Below are 25011 nucleotides of genomic sequence, written 5' to 3' on the forward strand. Positions count from 1 at the left end.
CACACACACACTATGCAGTTCTGTCTCTATGTCTGCAAACAGATCGGTCCCGTCTGGCATCACAGCACAACTGCAGGCTATGGAAGTAAAAAGAGACAACAGATCACTATAGATTATATCAACACAAAAAGCTTCACTCGGTCCACAGTATCAACTTCACTTTCCTTCAATGGGAGCTGAACAACTGTTAAACTGTGATAAAACCCTAAGTTAATACACCACGCTAAACTCATTCGAACTGCTAAACAACCATGTTATTTCCCACCCAAGCAAGACATGAAGCGAAAATCATGACCTAGTTAAGTACTAATTTAGAGAGTGGCCCCCTATATATGACCTAAGCCAGTGTACACTTCGTAAGCTTTGTTGGTGGGAGGCCACATACCCAAAAGGCCTTTGTGTGACATTTCAAAAGGCTGCATCACAAGGTCATGACAGAACAAGGGTCATGCAAACACAGAAAAGTACTTGTGTGGTGTTCATTTTTGGGAGGGGGGGCGGCCAATTCTATAGGTAAACTCTAGCAGACTGGAGGTAAGTTGCCCCTGAGCTGGCAGACAAAGGGAACACTAGTCGGCATCTGAAAAGGTAAAGAGTAGTAGTTCCTGACGTGTCAGAGGCCTCATCATCACCAGGAGAGTATAAAAGGACCTGTAAGTGTGTCAAGGGCTACGGTGCGCAAACATCCACAGCCATGGGAAAGGTATGACTTCACATGCAGTAAAGAATCAACTTTGACATAGAGACATAGGAGGAAAATTGCATGATTTGAGGGGCATGCATTATATATTAGAGGACAGAGAGAGTACAGCAGAGGAAAAGAGGAACAAGAATGAAATAACACACTTGATTACTAAGCTTTAATTTTTGCTTTAAAGTTGAGAAGACGGCCCAGATCAGACAAATATGAAATCTGTTATTTAAATTAAAAATCAGCTGTAAAAGTAGCTTTAAATGCCTCAATCCCACCTATTTCCACTGAAAGTAATATTCAGCACTGGAAAGATTTTCAAACTTGTGGGAAAAGTGACTGAGCTTGTTTGAGGGAGAGCAGTGTCCCCTACAGTCTGGTCATGAGTATGGCAACTAGAAAATCTATATTTTTAAGACAGACTTTAATCTATCATGTTTCTTTCTCATTTTCAAGATCATCTTTTATGAGGGCAGCAACTTCCAGGGCCGCCACTGGGAGTGCAGCAGTGACTGCATGGACACCTTCAGGCACTTCAACTGCTGCAACTCTGTCCGTGTCAGTGGTGGATACTGGGTGGGTTACGAGAAGCCCCACTACATGGGTTACCAGTATATCATGGGCCCTGGCGAGTATCCTGACTACCATTGCTGGATGGGCTTCAACAACTGTATGCGTTCCTGCCAGATGTTCCCTCCCGTAAGTCAATCAAACAGACAGATAGGATCGGTAGTTCCCCTCACTCCCAACCCTCAGTCACCTTGTACATCAAAAGCCACTTTAGCAATGGATGTCAATCACTAGGTTTTTGATGTCATTAAAAGATACAAACACTCAGGTCATAGCATAAAAGTCTCTGCTGCAAGGCCCACAAGGAGACCCAGTCAAGCTTTAAAAAGAATATGATACGGCCCCCCATAAGACTTGGTGCTGTCACTCTAATTCTGTTAGTTATTCTGAGTGTTTCTGGCAGTTTAGGAGGAAAAAAAAATCTAATTCTGTCATACTCTAAAAGAGATCTCGCTCATTCTCATTTATAGTTACCTAAAGAAACCAAGCAGTGCAGGTGCTCAGCTGAATTAAAAAAAATCTACTTAGTGTATAAAGCTCTAACAAAGTTCTCTAGAGGGTTCACACCTACTAAAACAGCATAATAATCATGTTCTGATTTCTTTCCCATGCAGTATAGAGGAGGCTACAGGATGAGGATTTATAACAGGCCTGACATGATGGGACACTCAATGGATTTCTCTGATGACTGCCCCAATGTGTATGATCGCTTCCGCTTCCGTGACATCTATTCCTGCAATGTCATGGAGGGCTACTGGATCTTCTATGAGCACCCTAACTACAGGGGACGCCAGTACTTCATGCGCCCTGGAGAGTACAGGGCCTGTGGCGATTGGGGCTCCTACAATCCCATGGTGGGCTCTTTCAGGAGGATGAGGACTTCCAAGTAAACTCCACCTATGTGCAACTCAAATGAACATTAAACCTCCAATTTTAAAATAATGCTGTCCCTTGTGAGATTCTTTGAGCAAACCCATACAACATACAAACATGAGTATGATGTATATTAATTTTGGTAGACATGTGCATTTACTTCTTGCATATGATAAACCCATAAAAAAATTTCTGTTGTCTAATGACCCGTCTAGCTGTCCAGCACCTTTAGAAACAACTCTTTTCTCTTTCCTACCCTGTCTGTCCTCTAGGTCTGATTGTCACTTTCTGGCACTCATGCCAATAAAGGCAGATGTTGCAACTCCTATTGAAGGCCGCACAGAAAATGCAGTTGTATGGTATTTTCCATGGATAGTCAGAGCTTTGACAGAGACAAAGAGGCTGCTGCAGCTCACCGGTCCAACAGTGTTCTGCAGTCTATACAGCAAACTGTGCTGACACGCCAAAGCTTTGTTTCATGTTTACAAAGCCCTGATCCCAGCAGGGTCTATAAAGAGGTCTGGTGCAGCCCAGCATCTGGTCTGGTCTGAACTTAACAGAGTTACAATGGGCAAGGTAAGCATGAGATTTGAAATCTATATAGCTACTGAAATATAAATATGTGATGCATTAGTGATAAATAACTAAAATGGCAGATTCTGGTTACATAAAAGGACCTTCACTGAGTGATAACTGATTTAACTAAAAAAAGAGTCACTAAGAGTAGTTACTCCACGTAAATAGATGTAATAAAATTGCAGAAATTAAAAATGAATTTTTAATGAATGAAGTTAAACAGCATGCCAAATAAAAGCTTAAAACAATAAATACTCAGGCCTTCATCTTCAGTAAAGCGTAGCAATCATTATAACTATTTGACTGCTCTAAAAGTCCTGTTTGCTTTGAAAACATACCAAGAACTTAACATACCACATCCAAAATTCTATTTTATTCAGCTTTGCTCCTGGCATATCATTTCAAACCTTTGTTAAAGCCTCTGCTGATAATCTCTACCAAAATTTTTCACTTCCAAGTACCTTATTAGAAACTTTCAAACCTGTCGTAGAGTACCAAAAAGTATGATGCTTAAAACTATGAAAGCTCAAAGTTTATATTATTATTCTTTAAGCACCTGAACAGCATGAGGGTAGATACTCATGTATGCATGTCTTAGTTTGTCTCTGAAAAGGCTCTGTGACAATGCCATAACATTCAACCATCTGTCATATGCAGATTATCTTCTATGAAGACAGGAACTTCCAGGGTCGTCACTATGAGTGCAGCAGTGACTGCCCAGAGATGCATAGCCACTTCAGCCGCTGTAACTCTATAAAAGTTGAGAGTGGCTGCTGGGTGGCCTACGAGAAGCCTAATTATGGTGGATACCAGTACATGCTGCACAAAGGAGAGTATCCTGATTACCAGCGCTGGGCAGGCTTCAATGACTGTATCCGCTCCTGCCGTATGGTGCCACCTGTGAGTTACAAATCATGCACATCCTGTTTACAGTAAGGTTATCTGTGAAGCTGTCAGTTTAGGATTGTTTGGTAGGCTACTCATGCTTTTTAACTGTTAAAACACACTTAATTTGTATTAATTGGAACGGCTCAGTTTATTTCACTTGACTATTCTAAGTGATCGAGCATTCACCTTAAATTATATTTCATCCTCAGTACACTGGAAACTACAGGATGAAGATCTTTGAGCGGTCCGACTTTGGGGGCCAGAATATGGAGCTAATGGATGACTGCCCAGATCTGCATGAGCGTTTCCACACCCATGACATCTCCTCCGTCAATGTCATGGAGGGCTACTGGATGCTGCATGAACATCCCAATTACAGGGGACGCCAATACTTCTTGCGCCCTGGAGAATACCGGAGACACAACGAATGGGGAAGCACCACCACCACCATCGGTTCTCTGAGACGTGTCACTGAGCTCAATTGATTCACAGTTTGTTTTTTTTTTTTTTTTTTTTTTTTTTTTTTTTTTGTTTTGTTTTGTTTTATCCTCACTGAGCCCCATTGTTTAAATCTTTAACATCTTGTTTCCCTTATGCCAGCACTGTTTCAGTGTCTCAACACTGTGGTGTCCAAATCGGCAATCAAATCATACACTTTAATGATGAGGGTTTTGGTACGTCTGATGTTAGGTTCTGGATTTGTTGGGGTGCTCTGCATTGCTGGGTAAAGCTATTATCCAACTCAGTGCTCAAGCAATGCTGGCAGTGAATAGTGATGTTTTCTTTTTTTTTTTTTTTTTTTTTTTTGTTTTTTTTTTTTTTTTTGCTTTTTGCTTTGGTCTCACCATAGCAAAAACATGGGCCTCGCCGGTCCCCAACCTTCTGTCCTACTGGAATCACAATAAATGAAAACTTGATGAAAGTAAACTAAAGGGAGCCTTTGGTAATTTTGTTTTGAGTACTACAGCTGTCACTATCAAAAGATCAGGGGGATATGGCGTTTTATGAATCCCTTCTCTTTAATATGGTAATTGAACTTTAGTTTCATCAGGACCAAGAGCTAGATAGACACTGTAAGCATTGACGTTCCAGCTACACCAAGAGTTTCCACAGAATTTTTTGTGAGATTGTCATTTCACATATACACAAAGAAAAATTATCAAGGAAACAGAAGCTTATTCTTTGATGTTCGCTATTAAAGACAAAAAGAAAGAGCAAAAGAAAGAAAGAGTATCTGAGGATGGGCATGTTGGAGTCTTTATGAGATCACATGGTACAGCATAAGCGCTTTGGGTCCATGAAAGATGCCCATATTAGATCCACATCACAAGGCCAGTACCAACTCAAAGAAATAGAGTCAAAGTGGCCTGGTATTAGCCCCGAGCATCAAGCTCTCTCAGAACAAAAAACAAAACCCCGTCCACATCCCTGTTCATGCATTTTTCATCAACCCAACATACTGAACCCTTTCAGAAATAAATATCAATTATTGAAATTGTTAATTAGACACTGAGTAATTGGCGAAGATACACATGAATAAATAACTTTGACCATTAATTATTGATTTAAAAAAAATTGAAGCCCAGCAGGGAGAGCGTTTGAGAGTCTTAAGATCAAGCAAAACAAGAAATATGAGTTTTGGCCTTGAGTAATGTCCAATTAAAGGATTGTCAGCTTTGCAGTATGAGTCCAGTGATTTGCCGTCATCGTCTTGTTTAACATCTGTGGACAACAATGCCCAGTAGACAGTACAACATCAAGTGGGTGCAGCAGGGGATCAGATCAGCCGGCATCTGGAGGCAGTGACTTATAAGAGATGAAAAGATGGCTTGAGACATAACTGTAAGGTAATTTAAGGTTGCAAGGGGCAGTGAATTTATATATTAACTAAATTCAGGAAGAAAATATTTTAGACTTCCACAGAACTACAAAAAAGCTTTTTTAAAGTTTAGTGAGAACATTCAAAGCTTTACATGAACACTACAATCAAATATCCTGAAAACTCCGCAAACGGTCTTGTCAAAATCATTGTTTGAACCAAAAATCTCAATTTAGCTGCTTTTCTACTAATAATAGTACTTTAAACCTGCCCTAAAGATGGAAATGCTTAGAGGTAGTGAAAAGAGTGGCAACACAAAATTGATTGCTGCTCAACTTAACATTAGTTATTTTACTTTTCTCTCAATTTAAAGCTTAAAATGTTGGAAAAATGTACACACTTTTCCATTTAATCTAGTGGTGTGTGCAAACTTTTGACTGGTACTGTATATTAAGGGTACAGTTTGTTGATAAAAATCATTACTACACTAAATGTATGTCTAAAATAACCATTTCAGTCAATAAACCTAACAAAGGATGCATGTTAAAGTTGAAAACTACCATAACTCATTGTTTACACTTACCCTCAGTATGAGCACTAACAATGGCAAAGAATTCTGATCCTTAAGATTAGTTAAAGTAATTCTGTGAAACACTATGCACCAAAGAAGTAATACTCAGTGTCCCTGGATTGTTTCTTCTCTACCTCAAGTCATTTAGATATTTTCAATCGCTTCTCACATAAAAAGGACAAAAGAGTGAGATCCTAGTTTTGTCTTCCTCTTTATCTCTGAACCCTTTGGACTTGTGATGGGAAGCTGATTGAAGGGTAAGTAGCGCGTTTTGGAGAATGAATTCTTTAGATGGTAGAAAAGAGAGAAAGACAGAAAAAAAGAGAAACAGAGAAACCCAGAATACAAGTCTGTGATTCCATTATTAGTCTCAGTTCTGCTCTTCCTTCTTTTCATTTCTGATGGCTGGATAATTAAACCTCTATAGTATTGTCTTCCATCTTCTATCTTCCCTGCCCCACTTCCAGCAAGGCGAATTTCCCTATGGGCAAGTTTAAAAAGCTCCCTTTTAGACATCTGTTTTTCAGATCAGTATGACTTTTCTTCCCCCTCCCTCACATTAATTTGTGTTCTTTGTGAAAGTATAAAAGACTACTGCCAGGACAGAAATGAACATACATGTAAAAATCGTCAACATTTCAACTAAAGAAAGAAAAAAAAGAAAAAAGAAAGTAAGAAAAATATACAAGGACTCTATTTCAACTTTTTATTCTACATTACCACCTTTAAAAACAACCCCAAAAACAATCCTTAAGTGCACTGCAAGACATCAGAAAGCAGCTCAGACGCTGAAATGTTACAGAGCTTAATTTACAAGCACTCATTCCTCCCCTCCAGCCTTAAGAAGACTGCTTGTCAATTACTGTTCCTGCTCTGACAGAAGCTTTGGGCGCTACAATGAACAAGCAGGAAAGCAACAAAGCATGGAAAAATGAGAACAGCTTGCAACAATAATTAAATAAGTAAGAAAAGAGGAAATACAATGCATGCTTAAGTTATGCATTTGCCTTACATTACTGTACAGAAAATCACATTTTCTGTTTAGGTTTTATTTTTGTCATACTATTCCATATAAACTGCAATCTCAAAATGTCATCTTTATGGAAGAAATTGTAAAACAATCACTTCAGTGCCTTATCTTTACCAAAACACTCATATAAATGTATTAACTTAACCTGGAAATACAGTATCTCACATAAGTGAGTACACCCCTCACATTTTTTCAAATATTTTAGAATATCTTTTCATGAGACAACACTATAGAAATTAAATTTTGACATACAGAATATCAAAGTTTAGTTTCCGTAGTTTGATATTATGTATAACAAAGTTTAATTTGTATAGTGTTATATCACGAAAAGATATACTAAAATATTTGCAAAAATGTGAGGGGTGTACTCACTTATGTGAGATACTGTATTTGCTAATAAAATAATCTGACATGAAGACAGAAACCACTTACATGGTTCTTTTTTATATAGATGGTTGAACATAAAAAAGGAAAATATATACTTTAATTAAAATCTAAAAACATAACTTCCATCATTATAGACAGATCTAGGTTGATCTGAACAGTAATCTGGGCAAGTGCACATGTTAATTTATAAACTCAGCTTTAAAATAATGTCCATTATGTCCACTATTTAATAAAACATTTCAAGCACTTCCTTTGACACATCTGTATTTGGTCAGAGTTTCACCCCTTAATTATTTTGAAATATTGGATTATGATTGCCACATAATGCCTAAATCATATATTATTGCCATTTGCTGAGGTAGAAATAATAATATCTGCTGTTCTGAATTCTTAAATAACAGTTATCTAAACATCTGTGCTTCCTCAGTAGTCATTATTGTAGTTTACTTCACAAGTGAGATCAGCCATTATCTTCATCAAGACGATAGGTCCTTGGGTAAAATTTGGAAGTTTATGCAAACAATTTTGAACAAAGATAAAACCAAGTGAATGTAGTCAATGACTTTGGCCTAGTTACTCTGCCTCTGTCCTGCAAAGGTCTGCCCCACAGGCAGGTTTTCGTGGAGGTACTTCATGGTGCCATGCTCTGAGAAGTTGGCCACTGTGTGACCGTCTCCCCTCAGGACCCACTTGGTGGTAAGCAGCCCCTCAAGGCCTACAGGGCCCCGAGCATGGATACGAGCTGTGCTAATACCTACTTCTGCACCTATAAACCCAGAGAAAGACAGGAAGACACATGACACGATAAACAAAGTGTCATGTGTGGATAAAGTTTTACTGATTATTTCCATAGAATCTGGGTTAAGCTTAAGAGGAAATGAGGTAACAAAACATGTGAGATACCAACCCAGTCCAAACCGGTAGCCATCAGCAAAACGTGTACTGGCATTCCAGAAAACACAGGCACTGTCCAGCTGCATCAGGAACTGCTCAGCTGTCGCCTCTGTGAGAGAAAGACCACTTATACTAAAGGTGTAATGTGAACCGAACAGCCTTTGAGGCATTAAATTGATCAAATTATCATAGAAAGTGAGGTAAAAGAATGCCTAATAGATAACTGGATCAAATTTTACAGTATACTGGTGTTCAAAGTTCATACAAAAACCTCCCTAAGTTCTGAAATTATGTGAACTGTGAATACCCACCTGAACATTTATTCATTTTTTTAATGGGACTAAATTTAAATTAATTCATTTTGATGTAAATACACTACAAATATTTTTGAGAAATTTAAAAACAAGTGACAATTTTCATTTAAAAAGAAAAGAAAACAAAAAGAAGAAGGCAGTGAAGGTTTCTCTTGATTAATTTATAGATTACCTAGACTTAACTGTATCTGTCAGTCTGTCTGCATGTTAGCTGTAAGCAGTTACTACAGATATATTGTACAGTATTTATTGCTTATTTATCATATCTATCCTGTCTGCCTAATCATCCATCCATTCACTGTTAGCATTAAATCCATCTGTCTTTAGTGAATATTCTTGTTTCTCTTCTCTCATACTACTGTGTTAAACTGAGCTTAGTTTAATTCATTGAGGTACCTTCTGGGATTCACTAGATGGCAGCAATACATCTGGTGCCAGTTAAATCAACAATATAGAAATTTTAACAGAAAGAAATATACCCTGTACTTTCCAACTGCAAACTACATTCTGCTTCTTCTTCTGTTTCTTCTTCTTATTATTATTATTATTAAACAATAAAACAATTTTAAATATCCCCTAAATGTTAATAGAAGACCTACTTTAGGTGACACATGATAAAGTTATAAAAGTAGCACTGTGTTAAACACTGCTGACATGCCATACAGCCTTTAAATCAGGAAACACCTTGGATGCAGCACAGGTCAGTTTCTCTCCAAATGAGTTAGAAAGATGCTGAGTGATGGCTCACTTCAAAGAAAGATTCGTGTCTGAGCACAATTCAAAGTTTTGACATGAACTAGTCTGTTAAACAGGTCATCTGCTCTGCATTGTAAATGGACTCTGTCCACCAAATTACAGTCACAAAGGGAGGGTGTGCACTATCCTGACAACATGTCACTGCTCATTACTTGATGTGGCAAAAATCAAGATGGAACACGAATTTATTCATAAGAATATGAAGGACAACTTGACACCAACTTTGGAGCTTTGGAGGGGGAAAAGATTGACCAAACTAAGGTGAAGGTTTACTCAAGGTGAGACTTAAATGTCTAAAATGTCTGGACAGACAAACTTCTATATAGATTTAGATTATTCTATTTTAGATTTTACAAAGAGAAAAAGACAACAAAGAACTATCAGCATCATATTGCTCCACCTACCATTTTCAGTGATGATAACATCTGTGTGGGAGCTACCATACTTGTGCATATGGTCCACAGCCTCCTGCATAGTGTCCACCACCTCCATACAACACTCTAGGTCACTGTACTCCATTCGCAGGGACTTGGCCTCTGATGGACTGAATGTCAGATATGAAACAAACCGCGGGCCTGCATGAATCTTCACCTACAGTAGTGGTAAAGACAGAGTTAAGCTATTCTAACTGTGGGAAACATAAAATTGAGGATACTGACAATCCATTCACTTGTGTTGCATGAAAAATGAAGAATCTTAAAAATTAATGTGAGACTTGTAGTTAAAAAGACTGGAGTCAACCCCAGGACCATGAATTGGACTAAGCAAACAGTTAAATAACTGTTAAGTTGGTGGGAAATCCATCTCATCTTTATTCATCAATAGCTTAGTCTGTTAAATGGGAAAAAGTAGGAGGAAAAAAAAGCTTTGTCACTTCAGTTAGGCAGTGGCTGACTTCAGTTAATGATAAGGTATCTAGGTTTCCTGTAACAGTACCAGAGCTCGGTGGTATACTTGCTTTTTCATTCATAACAGAATGTCTTTTCTTGCAGTGTATTGATTTGTATATTAATGTGTACACATAGAAGTACTTGACTGGTGCTGGACTTTGCTAGACTATGTGTGTGTGCATGTGTGATTTTTTACCTGTTCACTACGTAGCATATCAATTATCTGGTCAAAGAGCGGGGTCTTAAGAATGTCCCGGTGAATCAGCAGTGTTTCCATGGCATTACATGCAGCTGGGTAGTCACACTTGGAGTCTCTAACTAGAAGCAAAAAGCATCAGTGAAGTACAAACATGTCCAGAGCTGGCTGCAACACATTATAATCAGTTCTATCTGGAGTGCATATCCATAATTTGAGAAGAGAAAGATGTTAGTTTACTAAAATAGAGCAAATATACACAATTTTGAAAAGGGGAAACTTTATTTACCGACCAATTTTTATGACTTTCTCAGCACTGGCCTCTGCATCAACATAGACATGGCATATTCCCTCACTGTGACCGAGCACTGGAATGCCTTTGGCTGCCCGCTGAATGTCCCGCACCAGCTGGGACGAACCTCGGGGAATAATTAAGTCAATCATCTTGTCCATTCGGCACAGATCCTGCACCTCCTCACGAGTGCTCACCTTGGAAGGAATACAGGTTTTTCAAATACAACAGATGGACATTTATGTCGTACTCAGAAACAGCCAAACTGATTTCTGTTTAACTGAAGTCAGGCTTTTTCATCAACAACTGGGTGGTCCACATGTCTATGCAATATAAAAGGGATATAGATGGTTTGGAAATCATTTTAATAAATGTGTAGAGAACCACTTTTACCATCTGTACAGCTTCTGTGACTCCATGCAGAGAGAGGGCTTCTTGTGTGAACCGGTGGAGGGCGCGGTTGGTGTTGGCCGCCTCTTTGCCACCCTTCAACAGCAGAGAGTTGCCACTGGCTATGGCCAAGGCTGACACCTAGATGGGAAAATAAAAATAGCTTGTATGACGGTATGACAAGCACTAAAACAAAAGTGAAAAATATATATTTGCATTAATAAATGAACAAGATTTTATAACTGAATGAGATGTAAAGTTTCTGTGCAATTTCTTGTCTGAAGAGATACAACGTAATCAAACTCTAAACACATGGTTTGTTAATATATTAAAAATAATATTTCATATGTAGTATTTTCTCAGTAACTGAATGCGTATGTAGCCTGATACATGTGAAACAAATGAGCTTGAGAGTAGCCACATGAAGAAGGTGCAGAGCGTTGCAGGGATTTGGTTTTAAGTTCACCAGTATATTCTGTAGCCAAACAGATTTAATGTTCCTTATAAAGATACACGTTTTAAGGCATTCCTATGAATTTAACATTTTAGAAAGACATAACACTGAAAAGACTTACTTCTGTATTTTACCTTCAAAGCTGCAATGTGGGTTATCTATTTATTTGGTTGGAGAATGCAGGGCAGAATATACAGTACATATTCTGTCAACAACCATTGTGTATTTCTCCAAGTCTTAAGATTAATGGGCAGTTTTTTCCATGACACTACCTGTGGCAGGCAATCAGGTCTGGCCTCAAAGATGACCAGAAGAACCCCAATTGGTACCGTGATCTGCCCCAATTCCAGATCTTGAGCCACTTTGGTCCTGCGCAGCACACGTCCAACACTATCCAGGGCTGTCAGAGCTATCTGTCGCAAACCTATGGCCAAACTGTTAAGTTTGGCTGGTGAGAGGCTCAGGCGCTTTAACATAGCCGGCGGCAAATTACCTATGGAAAGGTTAGGTGATAAAATTTTAAACTCTCATGGAAGCATCCTTTTAATAGATAAAATGACAGTCGCCCTCTGGTAACAAAATACCGCTTCTTTTTTTTTTTTTTTTTTTAACAAGACTGTCTCTTAAGACTTTTTATAAGACTTTTGAAAAACAAACACACAAAACAAAAATGACATATTTGCTGCCTCCCAGCCAGAGAACATAGATGCAAAAATCAATATCATCTTAAGGAAATATTTTTGAATATGTAAACGGAAACAAAAACTATGATGATATATGAAAGGCTTTAAAAATGTAAAACAGTGCTGCAAAGTTTGCCCTGTTCTATCATCACTACACCTGGAAAATGTGACTTCATGTTACCTTTACTGATGGCCATCTCCATGTCCATCTTGTTTGCTGCCAAAATTTCATCCTGCCTTTCAGTCAGCAGGTCTGCTAGATGGCAGATAATCTCACTCCTCTGATAACACAATGAACCAGACAATGAACCAGACAAGCTCAGCATATGGAAGATTTTATACAAGAGTTCAGCTTTTCTCTAAAGTATGTATAACACTGACATAAAAATGTTTAGAACCTTCATTAACATAAAAACCAAAAACCTTAAAATCAATAAAATGGCCTCTTCTTATTTAAAACCACATGTCACCTGCTCTGGCTGCAGAGATGCCAGTTTTCTTCCAGAGTTACGAGCTATTTCTGTCTGCTCCTCTACAGATGGGCCTGTAATAAAGTCAGGGACAAGACCATTATGAACAGCAACAGCTTCAGTGTGGCTACAGATGAGAGAGAAACAAAAAAAAAATAAAATAAAATAAAAAAAGGTCTCTTATCTTGGATAAACTCACCAGCAGGTTTGATTTCAGAAAAGAAGGTTCCCACTTTCTTGCCCTCCACAATGTCTGTGATGACATGGCCTGTTACTTTGGGGTTGGTGCCATTGGCTATTACCACTGAGGTGCCTTCTTGCAACGCCCAGAGGGCTGCCTTGACCTGCATGGGACACAGTTTGAAAATCACATCAGTGACATTCCAGACTTAACAAAGCAGGACTCGTTTGATCATGACTACTCCGAGAGTTTTTGACATTAAATGAATGAGACAATTACTTGGACAAAGTTAGGGTATAGTAAGAAGAGTATTGAAAGCAGTGATTGTGATCTTATCAGTGGTGCTAAATACATTTCAGATGACATAAAACCAAACTATCCAGATTCTGTAGTTATTGTCCAGACTTCACCTTGCGATCCTGTTAACACCACTAACAATATTTCATTTCCCGTTTGAGTTCTTATATAATTTTTAGTTAAATTAAGCATGAACTAAAAATCCTTTTCAAATTATTTTTCCTAGCCGTGAACATCTATAGGAAGCTCAGCACCTGGAGTGTGACACCCACATTTATAGTTCCTTAGTCACCAATAATTATCATTAAAATAATCTTAACATAAGGAGTGAAAAAGAAAATTGTGAAGAGGTTTTGGATATTGCTGAAATGATTAACTTCTACTAATACATGCAGGAGACATGACATACCTTAGCCTCCATGCCTCCAATTCCAACTCTTGACTTCGTGCCATAGGTAATGGACTGTTGGTCTCCAGGATAGAAGGTGTCAATTAACTTGGCATCATCTGTTCCAGGGGGGCTGTTGTATAGTCCTACAAAATCCACAATGCTCATGAAAGTTATTTGCTCATAAAACAAAACATTTCTCTTAGAGCAAAAAAACAATAAAAACACATTTAGCCTTAATAACCAGTGCATTATATGTAATGATTTTTAGGAGCAAACTAGAACGCCCCATTTAATAGGTATAATATAGATCTGGATTTCTCTCAAAATGCAAAATGTCCTAAATGTTACCATACCTATGCCATTTTTGCACAATTTCTTGTGTTTTCTGCATTGTTTCTTGTTATTTATTTATTTTTTACGTTCTGTGAAACTGATAACTACTCTGTGTGCCACCAGTTGCCCTTCAGGGTCAAATAAAGTTTTTTTAATTGAACTGAACTGAATTGAACACTGCACCTTTAAACCTGCTTAGATGATGCTGAATGGCTCAACGGCCATGAAATTTATGTGCATTTGGACACCTTGCGTCAGCCTCATCAGCATCAGTTTGAAGCATAAATGCAAGTCTGTGTTTGTCTATCCCATCTACATTTCAGTTGACCCTGCAAGTGTGGAGTTTATTTTCCCCAGGGAGGAGTACAGACAGATGGTGTTGTTACCTAACAGCTAACCCAGAATGCTGTTGTGGTAACACTTATACCTTCCACATCAGACAGAGCGATGAGCAGGTCAGCCTTCATCTCTACAGCCAGCCGTGCCGCCAGGCTGTCATTGTCCTTTATACTGATCACCTACAGAACCAGAAAGTTGCTAATGTAAGTTCAGCAGCACAGAGTTACCCATCTGCTAATAATTTGTCCAGTCCTTTTCTAAGAGCCTAGATTAAAACTCTTAGTTACAAATACTCTTATCAATTATTTGACTGTGCAAAATGTGAAACCAAAATTGCTAACTAACCATATAATCTATTATTTCACGCTGGTGTCAATCTCTTTACAAGTGAAAATAAATATTGAATGAGATTGAGCCAAATAAAACCCACTGAGTAGCAAATAGCAAAAATGCAGCCGCCACAGAAAACCTTAATCTTTTAAACTTCTATTGTTTCCAGCTCATTTGCAAAAGACAGCCTCCTGCCAAATATAGTTAACTGTAGCTGTGTAATAGTCATGTCTGCAGGGGAAGCATGTAAAGGAACAGAACATCTACAAACATAAGTTAGTTCTGGTCCCTTTGCATTGTGGCTACTGTCCAGTGGATCCAAACATTTCCATCCATCCCCTTCTCTGCATGCATATGCACAGAGCTGAAGAGGTGAGGCAGGGTGGCAGATGTGATTCAGCGGGTGTGTGCATGAATGATAGAAAATACTGTATTTAATGAGTGGTGCATGTACAGTGCATACTACAAACACAGTCTCTTCGAACCCCCTCAGCACTCCTGCTGCCACCATCACCACCAGCAGCATCGGCCCCATGCTGTCTGTACCCACATTTACCCCCTGCAGGTCGCTGTTAGGCTCTGGAGGGGGCACCACAGCATCATTGGTGTTGATGATGGGCACAATGTTCATGCGAAGCAGCTCCTGCAGTGTGCTGTGGAGGTTCTGCCTCTTTTCATCATCATGGAAATCCAGATTTGTCACCAGGACCTGACAGCACAAAAGTACGATGAAGATTTAGTGAAAGCTGTGAATGAAAAGAAGGAATAAAATATCAAATTCATACACTGGTGAAGCATTTCTAAATGTACAAGTACCTGTGCAGTACATGTGCTGTACTGGGTGAACATGGCCTCATAAAGAGCCATAAGGCCACTTTGTCCAGCCGCGGCACAAGCTCGAGCCTCCAGCACAGGCAGAGACTAAAACACAAATTATGTACTAACTGATTTTTAAGTCATTAAAGTCACATTTTAATCAAACTATACAAGCGAGTAAAAAACTATCCACAGACACTGGCTTAAAGCACAAAGCAGGCTTAATGAAACAGAGACGGATGAAACTGTAGCTTATTATGAGGTGAAAAAAAGAATTATCCGACTTGATTATAGTAATACATTTCTTTAAGAGACATTTTGTGCTTTGAAAGGGTGTTTCTTAGCAAAGGGCATGGCACAAATGGTGGAAATCTTCCTTTGTCTGGTTGCAGTCATGTGAAAAAGAAAGTACATCTTCTATAATTGTTACAATAGTTATAAGACTATTTATAAACCATGTGAAGTCCATCATTCTCCTGTAAAAAGATTATTAAAAAGTTGAAAATATTCAAGACAGTAGCCAATTCCAGGAGTTGATACCCCAGCAGACCCCCACAAACCTTTTATTACCATGTCTTTAAGCTGGTTGTGTCCAGAATGTAGTGCCTGTCGGACACTCTGTGACAGCAGGATCTCGTGTCTTAATCTTTGTTTGCCAAAGGCTACAGCTCCACTGGTGACAATCAACATCTCCCTGCCTTGATTCTGCAGCATGGCCACCTGGAGAACAACACAACAAACTGGAGTCAGAGTAGTTATGAATTACAAACAGGTCTACTGCTGTTCAGGCTCACAAAGAGTTCAGCTTTATCTTGTTACTTAGACATAGTAACTGAAAGCCAAACAGGCATTTTTGTAACTCTTGTCAAGGTCTAGAGGAAAGAAATAAAAAACGTACGTGTAAGAAAAGACATATTAAAAAATTAAATGCAATGAAGCTTTTCATAATGACAGAAGATTTATTGTCTTGAATATTTTTCAACAATGACACAATCTCCATATATATTAGAATTATCAAAAGCAATTAAGACAACTTCTCAACAGAAAGAGCATACCCCCCATAATTCAGGTGACCTGTTAGAAATCTTTTTTATTCTTTAATTTAATAATAAATGGCTAACCATCCACTTAAGAGTTTATGTGTTTCTCAATAAACCTGAGAAAGATGCAAATTTCTTTCCATATGAAGATTTTTTCACAGGACTCAAAGATTACTTCATTAAACTAAAGTCTCACCTGCTCCACTATAGAAGCCAGCCTTCCCAAAGCCAAACCACACTCGTCGCCACGGGTAACCACAGCACTGCCAAGCTTAACTACGATCCTTTTTGCTTGACGCAGTTCACCGCGATGTGCAAAGGAGCTGCCATGGACCCTGCTGTAGGGAGCTGTACAGAGAGGGGGAAATGTTTGGTTTAACATAATATTAAATTAGTGAAATATTCTGCTGATAATTAGTCCCTCATCTACTGAACCCTTGACACTTGTTCAGTTGACAAGTTTATTTTCCATTAATCATTTCATTCCCTACAATGTTATCATTGAATCTGTGCTGTGGTTCCCAACCTGGGGTCCCTGTACCACCAAAGGGGTCCCCAAAGAGCACAGGGGATCCCCAAGGATTTGACTGTTCAGAGCAAGTGTGATTTAAGGTAAATTAAGGCCATGTCCATACAAAGATGAATGGAGATGTATGTCCTCAGTTTTTTTTTTTTTTTTATCATTTGGATGTTTCATTCACATGAAACCAGTGTTTTGGAAGCCGAAAAATACTAACGTTACACATTTTCATTAATGAGACATGTCTGAGAAATGCCGCAGTGCAGATGAGCCATCCTTATTCGGGAGGGGGCTATATGTTGGTAATTACTTTAACTTTGTTTTATCAAAGGAAAGGAGTCAGCTAGAATCCATCATTTATGGTGAGAAGCAGCTAATGAAAGCAAAAAAACAAGCATGGCTTCAACTCAGGGCAGGCAGGGGGTCTGCAGCTTTTTGGTAGTTGCATGAAGGGGGTCCTCAGAGAAAATAGGTTGGGAACCACAGCTGTAGAGATTTGTAGTTGGTTCACTACAATTTTAAGGCAGAACAGCTCAGTTATAGAGTTGGTTTCTCAATTATCTGTGTTGCTCTGTCTTCTAGCTCATTACAATATACAATAAGATGGTTACAGTCTTCATATAATAACACAGGTCCTTAAGGATTTGTTTAAATTACTTTTGTATGCATTAAACCTTACCATTACCACACTGGCTATTTTTATATACAATACCAGTCAAAAGTTTGAACCCATTTTGCTATAAAATTCAGACATGAAAACTTTAAAAATTAATCACAAACGTGCCAACGTGTATTTTCCCAATACAGAACTTTTCCTGATATAGAACATTCACATTTAACTGTGAATGTTATGTCGAGTTGAGTCATTGAGCTACATGAATGAGGCACCGAGAGCAAAGCAGTTGCCTATATCCATCTGTAACCTGTGAAACAGATAATCACAGCCTTCCAACTGCCACATCAGCAGTGCAAGCAGAAAAAGCCTTTGCTGACATTACACATCTCGCTGGAGCAATGAGGCACATGAAGGGGAAGCCTGTGACATCTTTTACAGACTGCAGTGGGTCAGAAAAACCCTGCAGGCACAAAAACTCAACAGCAGCTAAACAGGAGTATATTTGGAATTTAACACATGGACCTGCACACGCATGCACTTTATTAAATATGTCAAAATATTCTCTAATATAAAGTAATCTTTTTATTTATGTTCACACAAAGGTCAACATGTTTTCTTACTTTTACACATTGACTGACTTGTTAACTTCTGGGGTTTTGAGCTGCAAAATATTTCAAAGGAGATTTAATGTAAAGAGCATTAAAATTAGACATTTTCATCATTCCTCTTGATTACTTTTTTAAAAACTCACAAATGAACCCCTTGAATCTATAAAATATTAGAAACTATAGAAAAATAGCCATCAAAGTTTGCTTAAAGTTTTGGTTTGATATATTTATGCAAACTAACACTAATGATGCAGTAAAGCCTTAAAATTGGAAAGCTTAGAGATTTAGTTTATTTTAAATAGAAATATATCATATTTTCAAGAAAAATTCACTTGACAAAACCTTAGAAAAATCAAGTAATTATTTACACCAGAGATGTCTGCATAGTGCTACAGTATTCTTTTTTTATTATCTAAAAGTCTGGTGTTGATATTCGTTTACATTTTTCTGCAACCCAGGCTGCTGGATTGATAGCAATCTGACCACATAATTCACACACAGAGGTAACAGAGAATATGGCATTCTGGTGCACAAGTGTTGCTTGCCTTCTGTCAGTGGTCTGGTGAGCAGCCTGGTAACGTGTCTCTGTGAACCCAGGTTCAGCCTTTGCAACAACATGGTCCTTTTAGTCTATTGTTTCAGAGAGATATGTGGATTAGTGAAAGACAAAGTGAGAGAAAACAAACAAATTACACTGTGTAAATTGACAGAAATGTTGAAGATGATTGGTAAATCTAAACAGCAACATGAAACATGATCCTCTGTAACTACAGGTAACCCACATGTACATGACTGATACATAATGATCTCACTGCTCTCCTGGACGAAAACCAAATCATAGATAAAAGTTGACGTCTTACTTAAGCTCCTGAAGTTCCAATATATATTTATTCCTGGGTGTGCACAAGCTCTGAGTTAAATCGTGTTCAAAGACTTCTTCATCTTCTTTTCTATCACACAGGCAGATGTGAGCAGCGCGCGTGTGACTCCTCCCATCACCGAAAGAGCGGAAAACTAAAGAAAACTGTCATTGCAGTTTGTAACAAGTTTAAACGGTGCGTGTTGTCAAAGTTAACACAGTCTGCAAAGTCCTGCTGCAGACTACTAGAACAAACTGTCGGGCATGAACTCTTTCTTGCTTTAATTAAAACGTCTGCAAACCCTCGTAAAGTAGTGCTGAAGTGGCAGGAAGTGACCTCAAACCGGCCGGCGAAACGACACGAGGGCAAAATAAATAAATAAATAAATAAATAAATAAATAAATAAATAAATAAATAAAGGGAAATTTATTTTATGTTGTTTAAAAACAAAATCTTACGCCATGAATAAATAAATAAAAGAAAGAAAGCAGGAAACACTGGATAAACCAGTGAATTGTGTTGAATATTGTGAAATTTAGGTTACTGACTGTTTTTGGATGTTTGTTTTTTAATATACAGTCTGGTTTTTACTGTTCTGAAATTTTCTTTAGTTTCACGTTTGTTATTCCTTTTAAACATTTATTTATTTATTTATTTATTCATTCATTCATTCATTCATTCATTCATTCATTCATTGCCTTTGGGCCACCATGATGTTTTTTTTTTTACCAATCTATTTAACCTTTATTTAAACAGGTGATGCGTTGAGCACCAGCGTCTTATTTTCAAGAGAGAAGTGTTTCAGACACAATGAATACATCATATAATCAGACAAACAGTAAATAGCTGGTGATGTGGCAATAGCACACTGACATGTCACACCACACAAGAAACAAGTAAACAACTTATAAACAAGATCAAGCTCCAAGTGATATTTAATGATAATTGGGTAGAAAAGAAGGAAGTCTTCTTTCCAAACTCACCCATCACCAGTCCCCCAATTATAACAAAGAATATACAATTAAAGCTGTTTCCAAGTTTTTATGCACCTTGTTTATTTTCTAGACAATACCCATGAGGTCCATCTAACATATTTAATGTATTTGGAAACTTGCATAAGAAGTAATGTCCTGTAGGCTTCAACAGTGCTCAAATGGTGATAATAATGAAGTGCAAAACAGGAAATAATCCATTATCTTCTTCATTATCAAGTTCCCTACTTTGTTAAATTTTATAAAATTAAAGAGAAGTTTGATGTTTTGAAGCAAAGTACAATTTATATGCATGTTTGTATAGTCTATTATAGTATATCATTAAGCAATTATAGCAGCATAAAATGTACAAAAAACAAAGAACAAAGAACAAAATCCTAAATCAGGTTTGATAAATCAGTAACAAATCCTTTATTGATTTTCACACAGTTAACACTGATTTTCACTGAGCCATTCACCCAAAGTTATGCCCCATTTATCAATCTGAAAAGATTGGAAGTCTTTAGAACCTGTTGTTCAGTTTTATTATTTTTATTATTATTATTATTATTATTATTATTATTATTACTAATAATAATAATAATAATAATAATAATTTATTTTTTTTATTATTTTTTTTAGTAATTGGTCACCTTTATTTACTCTGTTTGGTAGAAAGAGAAGGAAAAGCTAAAATGATGAAAGTTTGCTGTGTACCTGCATCACCCAGCTGTGATAAAAGAAAAAGTAACCCAGAGCAGAGTTTACTGACACAGCTGAACCCCCACTGCCCCTAGGACCATAGATAAGTAAATTAGCTCCTGAAGCCTTGGCTAAGTGTGTGTTATCCCATTATATTAGTCCTGTGACTTTATGTGTTGCCTGATTTTGTCCTTTATCTGTTCTCCTGTGTTCCTCCTCCTGGTTGCTCTTTTATCTGTCTATCTGTCTCAGGGGAAGGAACTGACCTTACTCCTGCCTCCACTAATCCACTGTGTGTTCATCAAGGTTTATATGTGACTGTGCAAGTGTGTTTGTGTGTCTGCACAACCTTAAAGCACAAGGCTGTCCATTTTGATTCCTTTGAGCTGATAATTTGAGTGTTTCTACAACTTTTCCTCATTTGCCATCTGGAGTTTGGTGAAATTGTGAAATATCTTCCCAACAACTGGATGAAAATGAAAAATGAAGAACTTCACATTCACATTTTCTCTATATCATATCATCTTTACTGACTTACATGTTTTATGACTTATAGTTACTTAGAATTAATGTCCAAATATTGAACAGTGTGCTACAAAACCACAGGAACAACTATGTCTAATTACTAAATGGCTGTTTTCCACATTGGTTGACAGAAAAGATCTGTTAAGGTTCACTGCAACAGAGCAAATTCATCAACTCTGATGATGAAGGTTGGCGTTTTGTGAGCTGGTTACTTTAGTTGTTGGTTTCAAAATGGAACATTCTGCAAAATTAAACAAAACAAATTCACTGAAAGTAATGATATGAGGAGATAGCTTTGCTTGTTTTTAAACATAAACATAAACATAAGATGTATTTAAGGCACTAAATCAGTGAAGGCTATTGTTAAATCTGTGTAATCTGTGTATTAAAGCAAATGTAAGAATGAGCAGACTGCAGGCATCAGATCTGTGCACAAATGGTACAAAGTTTTTTGCTTTATACAGTTCTGTAATTAAATTTAGCATTATACTCTTAATCTGGTTACTGCTTTGATGATTGTAGAATTTCTCTTAAAAAAAGAGCGAGAGAGACAGAGAGAGAGAGAACTGATAATATTACTGTAAAGATATTTATTGGTGTGGCACGTGAAGATCCCATTTTTGTGATGGAAAAGGGTGTCAACCTGGTACACTGACAAGATCCTTGTGGCCCGTAATGCTTCCTAGTTTACCACCTGCCTTTTGACAATATAATATAAAATAATATATATATATATATATATACATATATATATATATATAGCAGATATATAACAGAGTTTTGCTGATGACAGAATCTTTGTTTTGTAATATATTAAGATTTTGCAAGATGTACGATTTTCCTTCTTTACTTTGCTGCTGAACATCCCTGATGTCCAAATCTGAATGTAAACATCACCATTGAGCAAAATGATTCTGGCTGTTTGTCAACAGATAGACCTGTTTGTGCTTTTCCAGAGGCTTTCATGAGATCCAACTTCATACAAAAGGTCCTGTACAATGATCGTGTAGATATGGAAGACCTTTGAAAGTGGGTAAAGGCCCTGAAAGCCATAAGAGCAGTCCATTAATGAGTCTGGTGTTCAAGGAAGACCCCCGATCTGATGGTATCAGTGCCTCAGGGCAGAGAATCTGAACAGAACAAATGCTATCAGGAACCACGGACTGACAAACAGGATCACTATCTCAATATGAGTAGCCCAAAGCACAAACACACACACACACACACACACACACACACACACACACACACACACACACACACAATAGCATAGCTACGCCAATAGACCCAGGTATATAAGTCAATACAGTGGGCAGCAGTGTACCTGAAGAAGTGAAACGCAAAAGCAAAGGTAGAACTGCAAGGAGAAGAGGATGATGGAAGACAAGGTAAAAGAGAATGGAGTGGCAGCCATGGCAGCCTACTACCAGAAGTTTGATCCTGCAGCATATCTACAGTATAACTATACTCCACCACGGGCAGATTTTGGAAGAAAAGACAGCATTGTGCCTTGGAAACTGGCATGTCTGCACAGAGCTTTCAATGAAGGTAAGATGAGCAATGCAAGCAGCATTCAGGGTATAAGCATATTATATCAAATAAAAAATAGCCTGTTTTATGAAAAATAAAAACACAAAAACTGTCTTTCATCTTCATCTCTTCAATTCCATGTGTTTTCTTTTTATTTGTGCTGTGGGTAAGACTGCAGGTTCAACTTTCAGTCTATGACTGAATATCACACGTTTATGAAGAAGATTTCCAGAATACTAAATTTAAAAAGAAATTCAAATAAAAATAGCAGAGAATGTGAAACATAATGATGTGGGATTTAGCATGATGTCAGAATTTTAAGGTCTTGAATAAGATTTGATAGAAAAATCTTATGTGAAATTAATCATCTTTAAAATGTATTTTATTCTCTTACTTATCGTAATCTTTTGCTGAGGGAAGCTGCATCTTAGATTTGGCAAACTCAGACTAATTGCTGTCTGAATTTGTTGAGCAGTTTCTGAAATTGCAAATATTTTAGATAAAACTGCTCTGGTCAGTGATCCGAGCTGTCATTTTTGGCTTGTCCAGAAAAACATCAGAGTATCAAGATACATTCTTCCTGGCCTTTTCACATTTCTCATTTCCTCATTTTTCCTCCATCTCTCTCAGGTGATGTGAGTGGTGAGCTCCTGGTGGACATAGGTTCAGGTCCCACTCTGTACCAGGTACTGAGTGGCTGTGAGGTTTTCAGTAAAGTGTTACTCACTGACTTCCTGGAAGTCAACCGGCAGGAGCTGAGGCGCTGGCTCCAGGGTGGGGAAGGATGCAGTCTGGACTGGACTCCGTACCTACAGCATGTCTGCAAACTGGAAGGACGACGGTACAAAAATGTGTCTGAAAACTTTGTACATGCTGAAGTGTTGTTGACTTGTATAATCACATATGTATTCTTGTTATACAACAAATCTTAGAGAAAAAAAAATTCAAAGCATGTAATTAAAACCTTTAAAAACTGGAGAATGGAGAATGAATACGCTTTCTTCCAGGCCTTCAACATGGACGGAGAAAGCTGCAAAACTGCGTCAGGTCATTGCAGATGTTCTTCCCATTGATGTGCACAGCTCTCAGCCTCTTGCCCCTGATTCCCTTCCTTCAGCAGGGGCCGACTGTCTGGTGTCTTGCTTCTGTCTGGAGAGTGTCAGCCCTGACCTACCTGCCTTCACCAGGGCTCTGGGCCACATTCGGAAGCTCCTACGGCCTGGTGGCCACCTCCTCCTCATTGGAGCTCTCGGGGAGAGTTACTATTTTGGGGGGCCAGGGGTGAGAATCCCTGTGGTCCCACTGAATGAGGCCCAGGTGTGTGTTAGTTTGATGGAGAGCGGTTACACGCTGATCAGGCTGGAAGTTTACACACTGCCTGAGGATATGAGGGTGGGGGTTGATGATGTGACAGGAGTGTTTTTTGTAAAGGCAAAAAAGGAATAATGAATTAAGTGGAGGAAATCATAAAAGAAAGCGCAACAAATATAAAAATATAACAGATCAAGCCAGGGTAAATGAATTTCTTAGCAATCTGAATAAAGTGGATAGTTGGATAGTTGAGTAGTAGTGCTGAAATGGTATGAAAGATTGCCTCCTGCAGTTCAAACTCAGCAACGTCAGCATTATATTTTAAATGTCATAGTCTGCATGGCTAAATCATAGACAGCTTGGCATGAAGTGTATATTTTATAAGGTTATATGGTTATTTTAATCAGCTGTTAACTAAATGAAAAGTAGAACTTTTCTGTAATGAGTGGTTCTATGAATAAAAATGAATTTTCCATGTTATCAAGTCTTACTATTTCAATAATTTGTTAGAATTTTTTCTGCACTACTGAGGAAGAGAGCGGTCCAGAGGAAAAGTTGCAAAGATTCTTTAAGTTGTCTCTTTGCAAATAAATAAATAAATAAAAAGATTTTTGCAGATATTTTTTCAGAACATTTTACTACAGTTCAGTGTTGTTTTTATAATGATACTATCTGTACTTAGAAGCACTGAACACTAGGTGTCACTATCTGCCTATTTTTAGTTGCTCCTGAAACAGCCATGGACACTTAAAACATGTCTGTGATGTCCACATCTTGTTCAATTGTGATTTCAACTGCAAAACTTACTATTCATAAAGATTAAGAGGAACCAAAACAAACATAGATGTTTCCATGCTCCCTCAATTAGCTTAACTCACCTCAAATCATATTAAACTG

General features: G+C 37.9%; 4 protein-coding genes across 5 annotated transcripts; 3 read left to right on the forward strand and 1 right to left on the reverse strand.

The window, feature by feature from the left end:
- The first annotated feature begins 694 nt into the window (after window positions 1-694).
- crygmxl2 (crystallin, gamma MX, like 2) lies at window positions 695-2151 on the forward strand. The gene is made up of 3 exons (XM_041974840.1): window positions 695-703; window positions 1091-1390; window positions 1876-2151. The coding sequence occupies exons 1-3, from the start codon at window positions 695-697 to the stop codon at window positions 2149-2151; spliced, it is 585 nt and encodes a 194-aa protein (XP_041830774.1).
- A 1207-nt stretch (window positions 2152-3358) lies between these two features.
- Window positions 3359-4083, forward strand: crygmx (crystallin, gamma MX). The gene is made up of 2 exons (XM_041974096.1): window positions 3359-3610; window positions 3808-4083. Exons 1-2 carry the CDS (start codon window positions 3362-3364, stop codon window positions 4081-4083), a joined length of 525 nt encoding a protein of 174 aa, XP_041830030.1. The 5' UTR covers window positions 3359-3361.
- A 3288-nt stretch (window positions 4084-7371) lies between these two features.
- On the reverse strand, window positions 7372-19328 carry aldh18a1 (aldehyde dehydrogenase 18 family, member A1). 2 transcript variants are annotated; one of them, XM_041974105.1, is made up of 18 exons: window positions 19076-19328; window positions 18761-18845; window positions 16668-16819; window positions 16002-16151; window positions 15432-15536; window positions 15172-15324; window positions 14374-14464; window positions 13632-13756; window positions 12944-13088; window positions 12745-12818; window positions 12456-12555; window positions 11864-12084; window positions 11141-11278; window positions 10749-10944; window positions 10456-10577; window positions 9774-9960; window positions 8313-8408; window positions 7372-8171 (listed from the first exon to the last, which is right to left on the reverse strand). In XM_041974105.1, the coding sequence occupies exons 2-18, from the start codon at window positions 18831-18833 to the stop codon at window positions 7975-7977; spliced, it is 2325 nt and encodes a 774-aa protein (XP_041830039.1). In that variant the 5' UTR covers window positions 18834-18845; window positions 19076-19328; the 3' UTR covers window positions 7372-7974. The 2 variants fall into 2 exon arrangements, with proteins under 2 accessions (XP_041830039.1, XP_041830040.1); XM_041974106.1 differs by lacking the exons at window positions 7372-8171; window positions 8313-8408 and having other exon boundaries at window positions 9802-9913.
- Window positions 19329-22617: 3289 nt separating this feature from the next.
- On the forward strand, window positions 22618-24346 carry LOC121632706 (phenylethanolamine N-methyltransferase). Its single transcript, XM_041974391.1, has 3 exons — window positions 22618-22821; window positions 23434-23644; window positions 23811-24346. The coding sequence occupies exons 1-3, from the start codon at window positions 22647-22649 to the stop codon at window positions 24247-24249; spliced, it is 825 nt and encodes a 274-aa protein (XP_041830325.1). The 5' UTR covers window positions 22618-22646; the 3' UTR covers window positions 24250-24346.
- The last annotated feature ends 665 nt before the right edge of the window (window positions 24347-25011 follow it).

The sequence above is a fragment of the Melanotaenia boesemani genome, chromosome 21 (genome assembly GCF_017639745.1).
Source record: "Melanotaenia boesemani isolate fMelBoe1 chromosome 21, fMelBoe1.pri, whole genome shotgun sequence".
NCBI classification, from domain to species: domain Eukaryota; kingdom Metazoa; phylum Chordata; class Actinopteri; order Atheriniformes; family Melanotaeniidae; genus Melanotaenia; species Melanotaenia boesemani.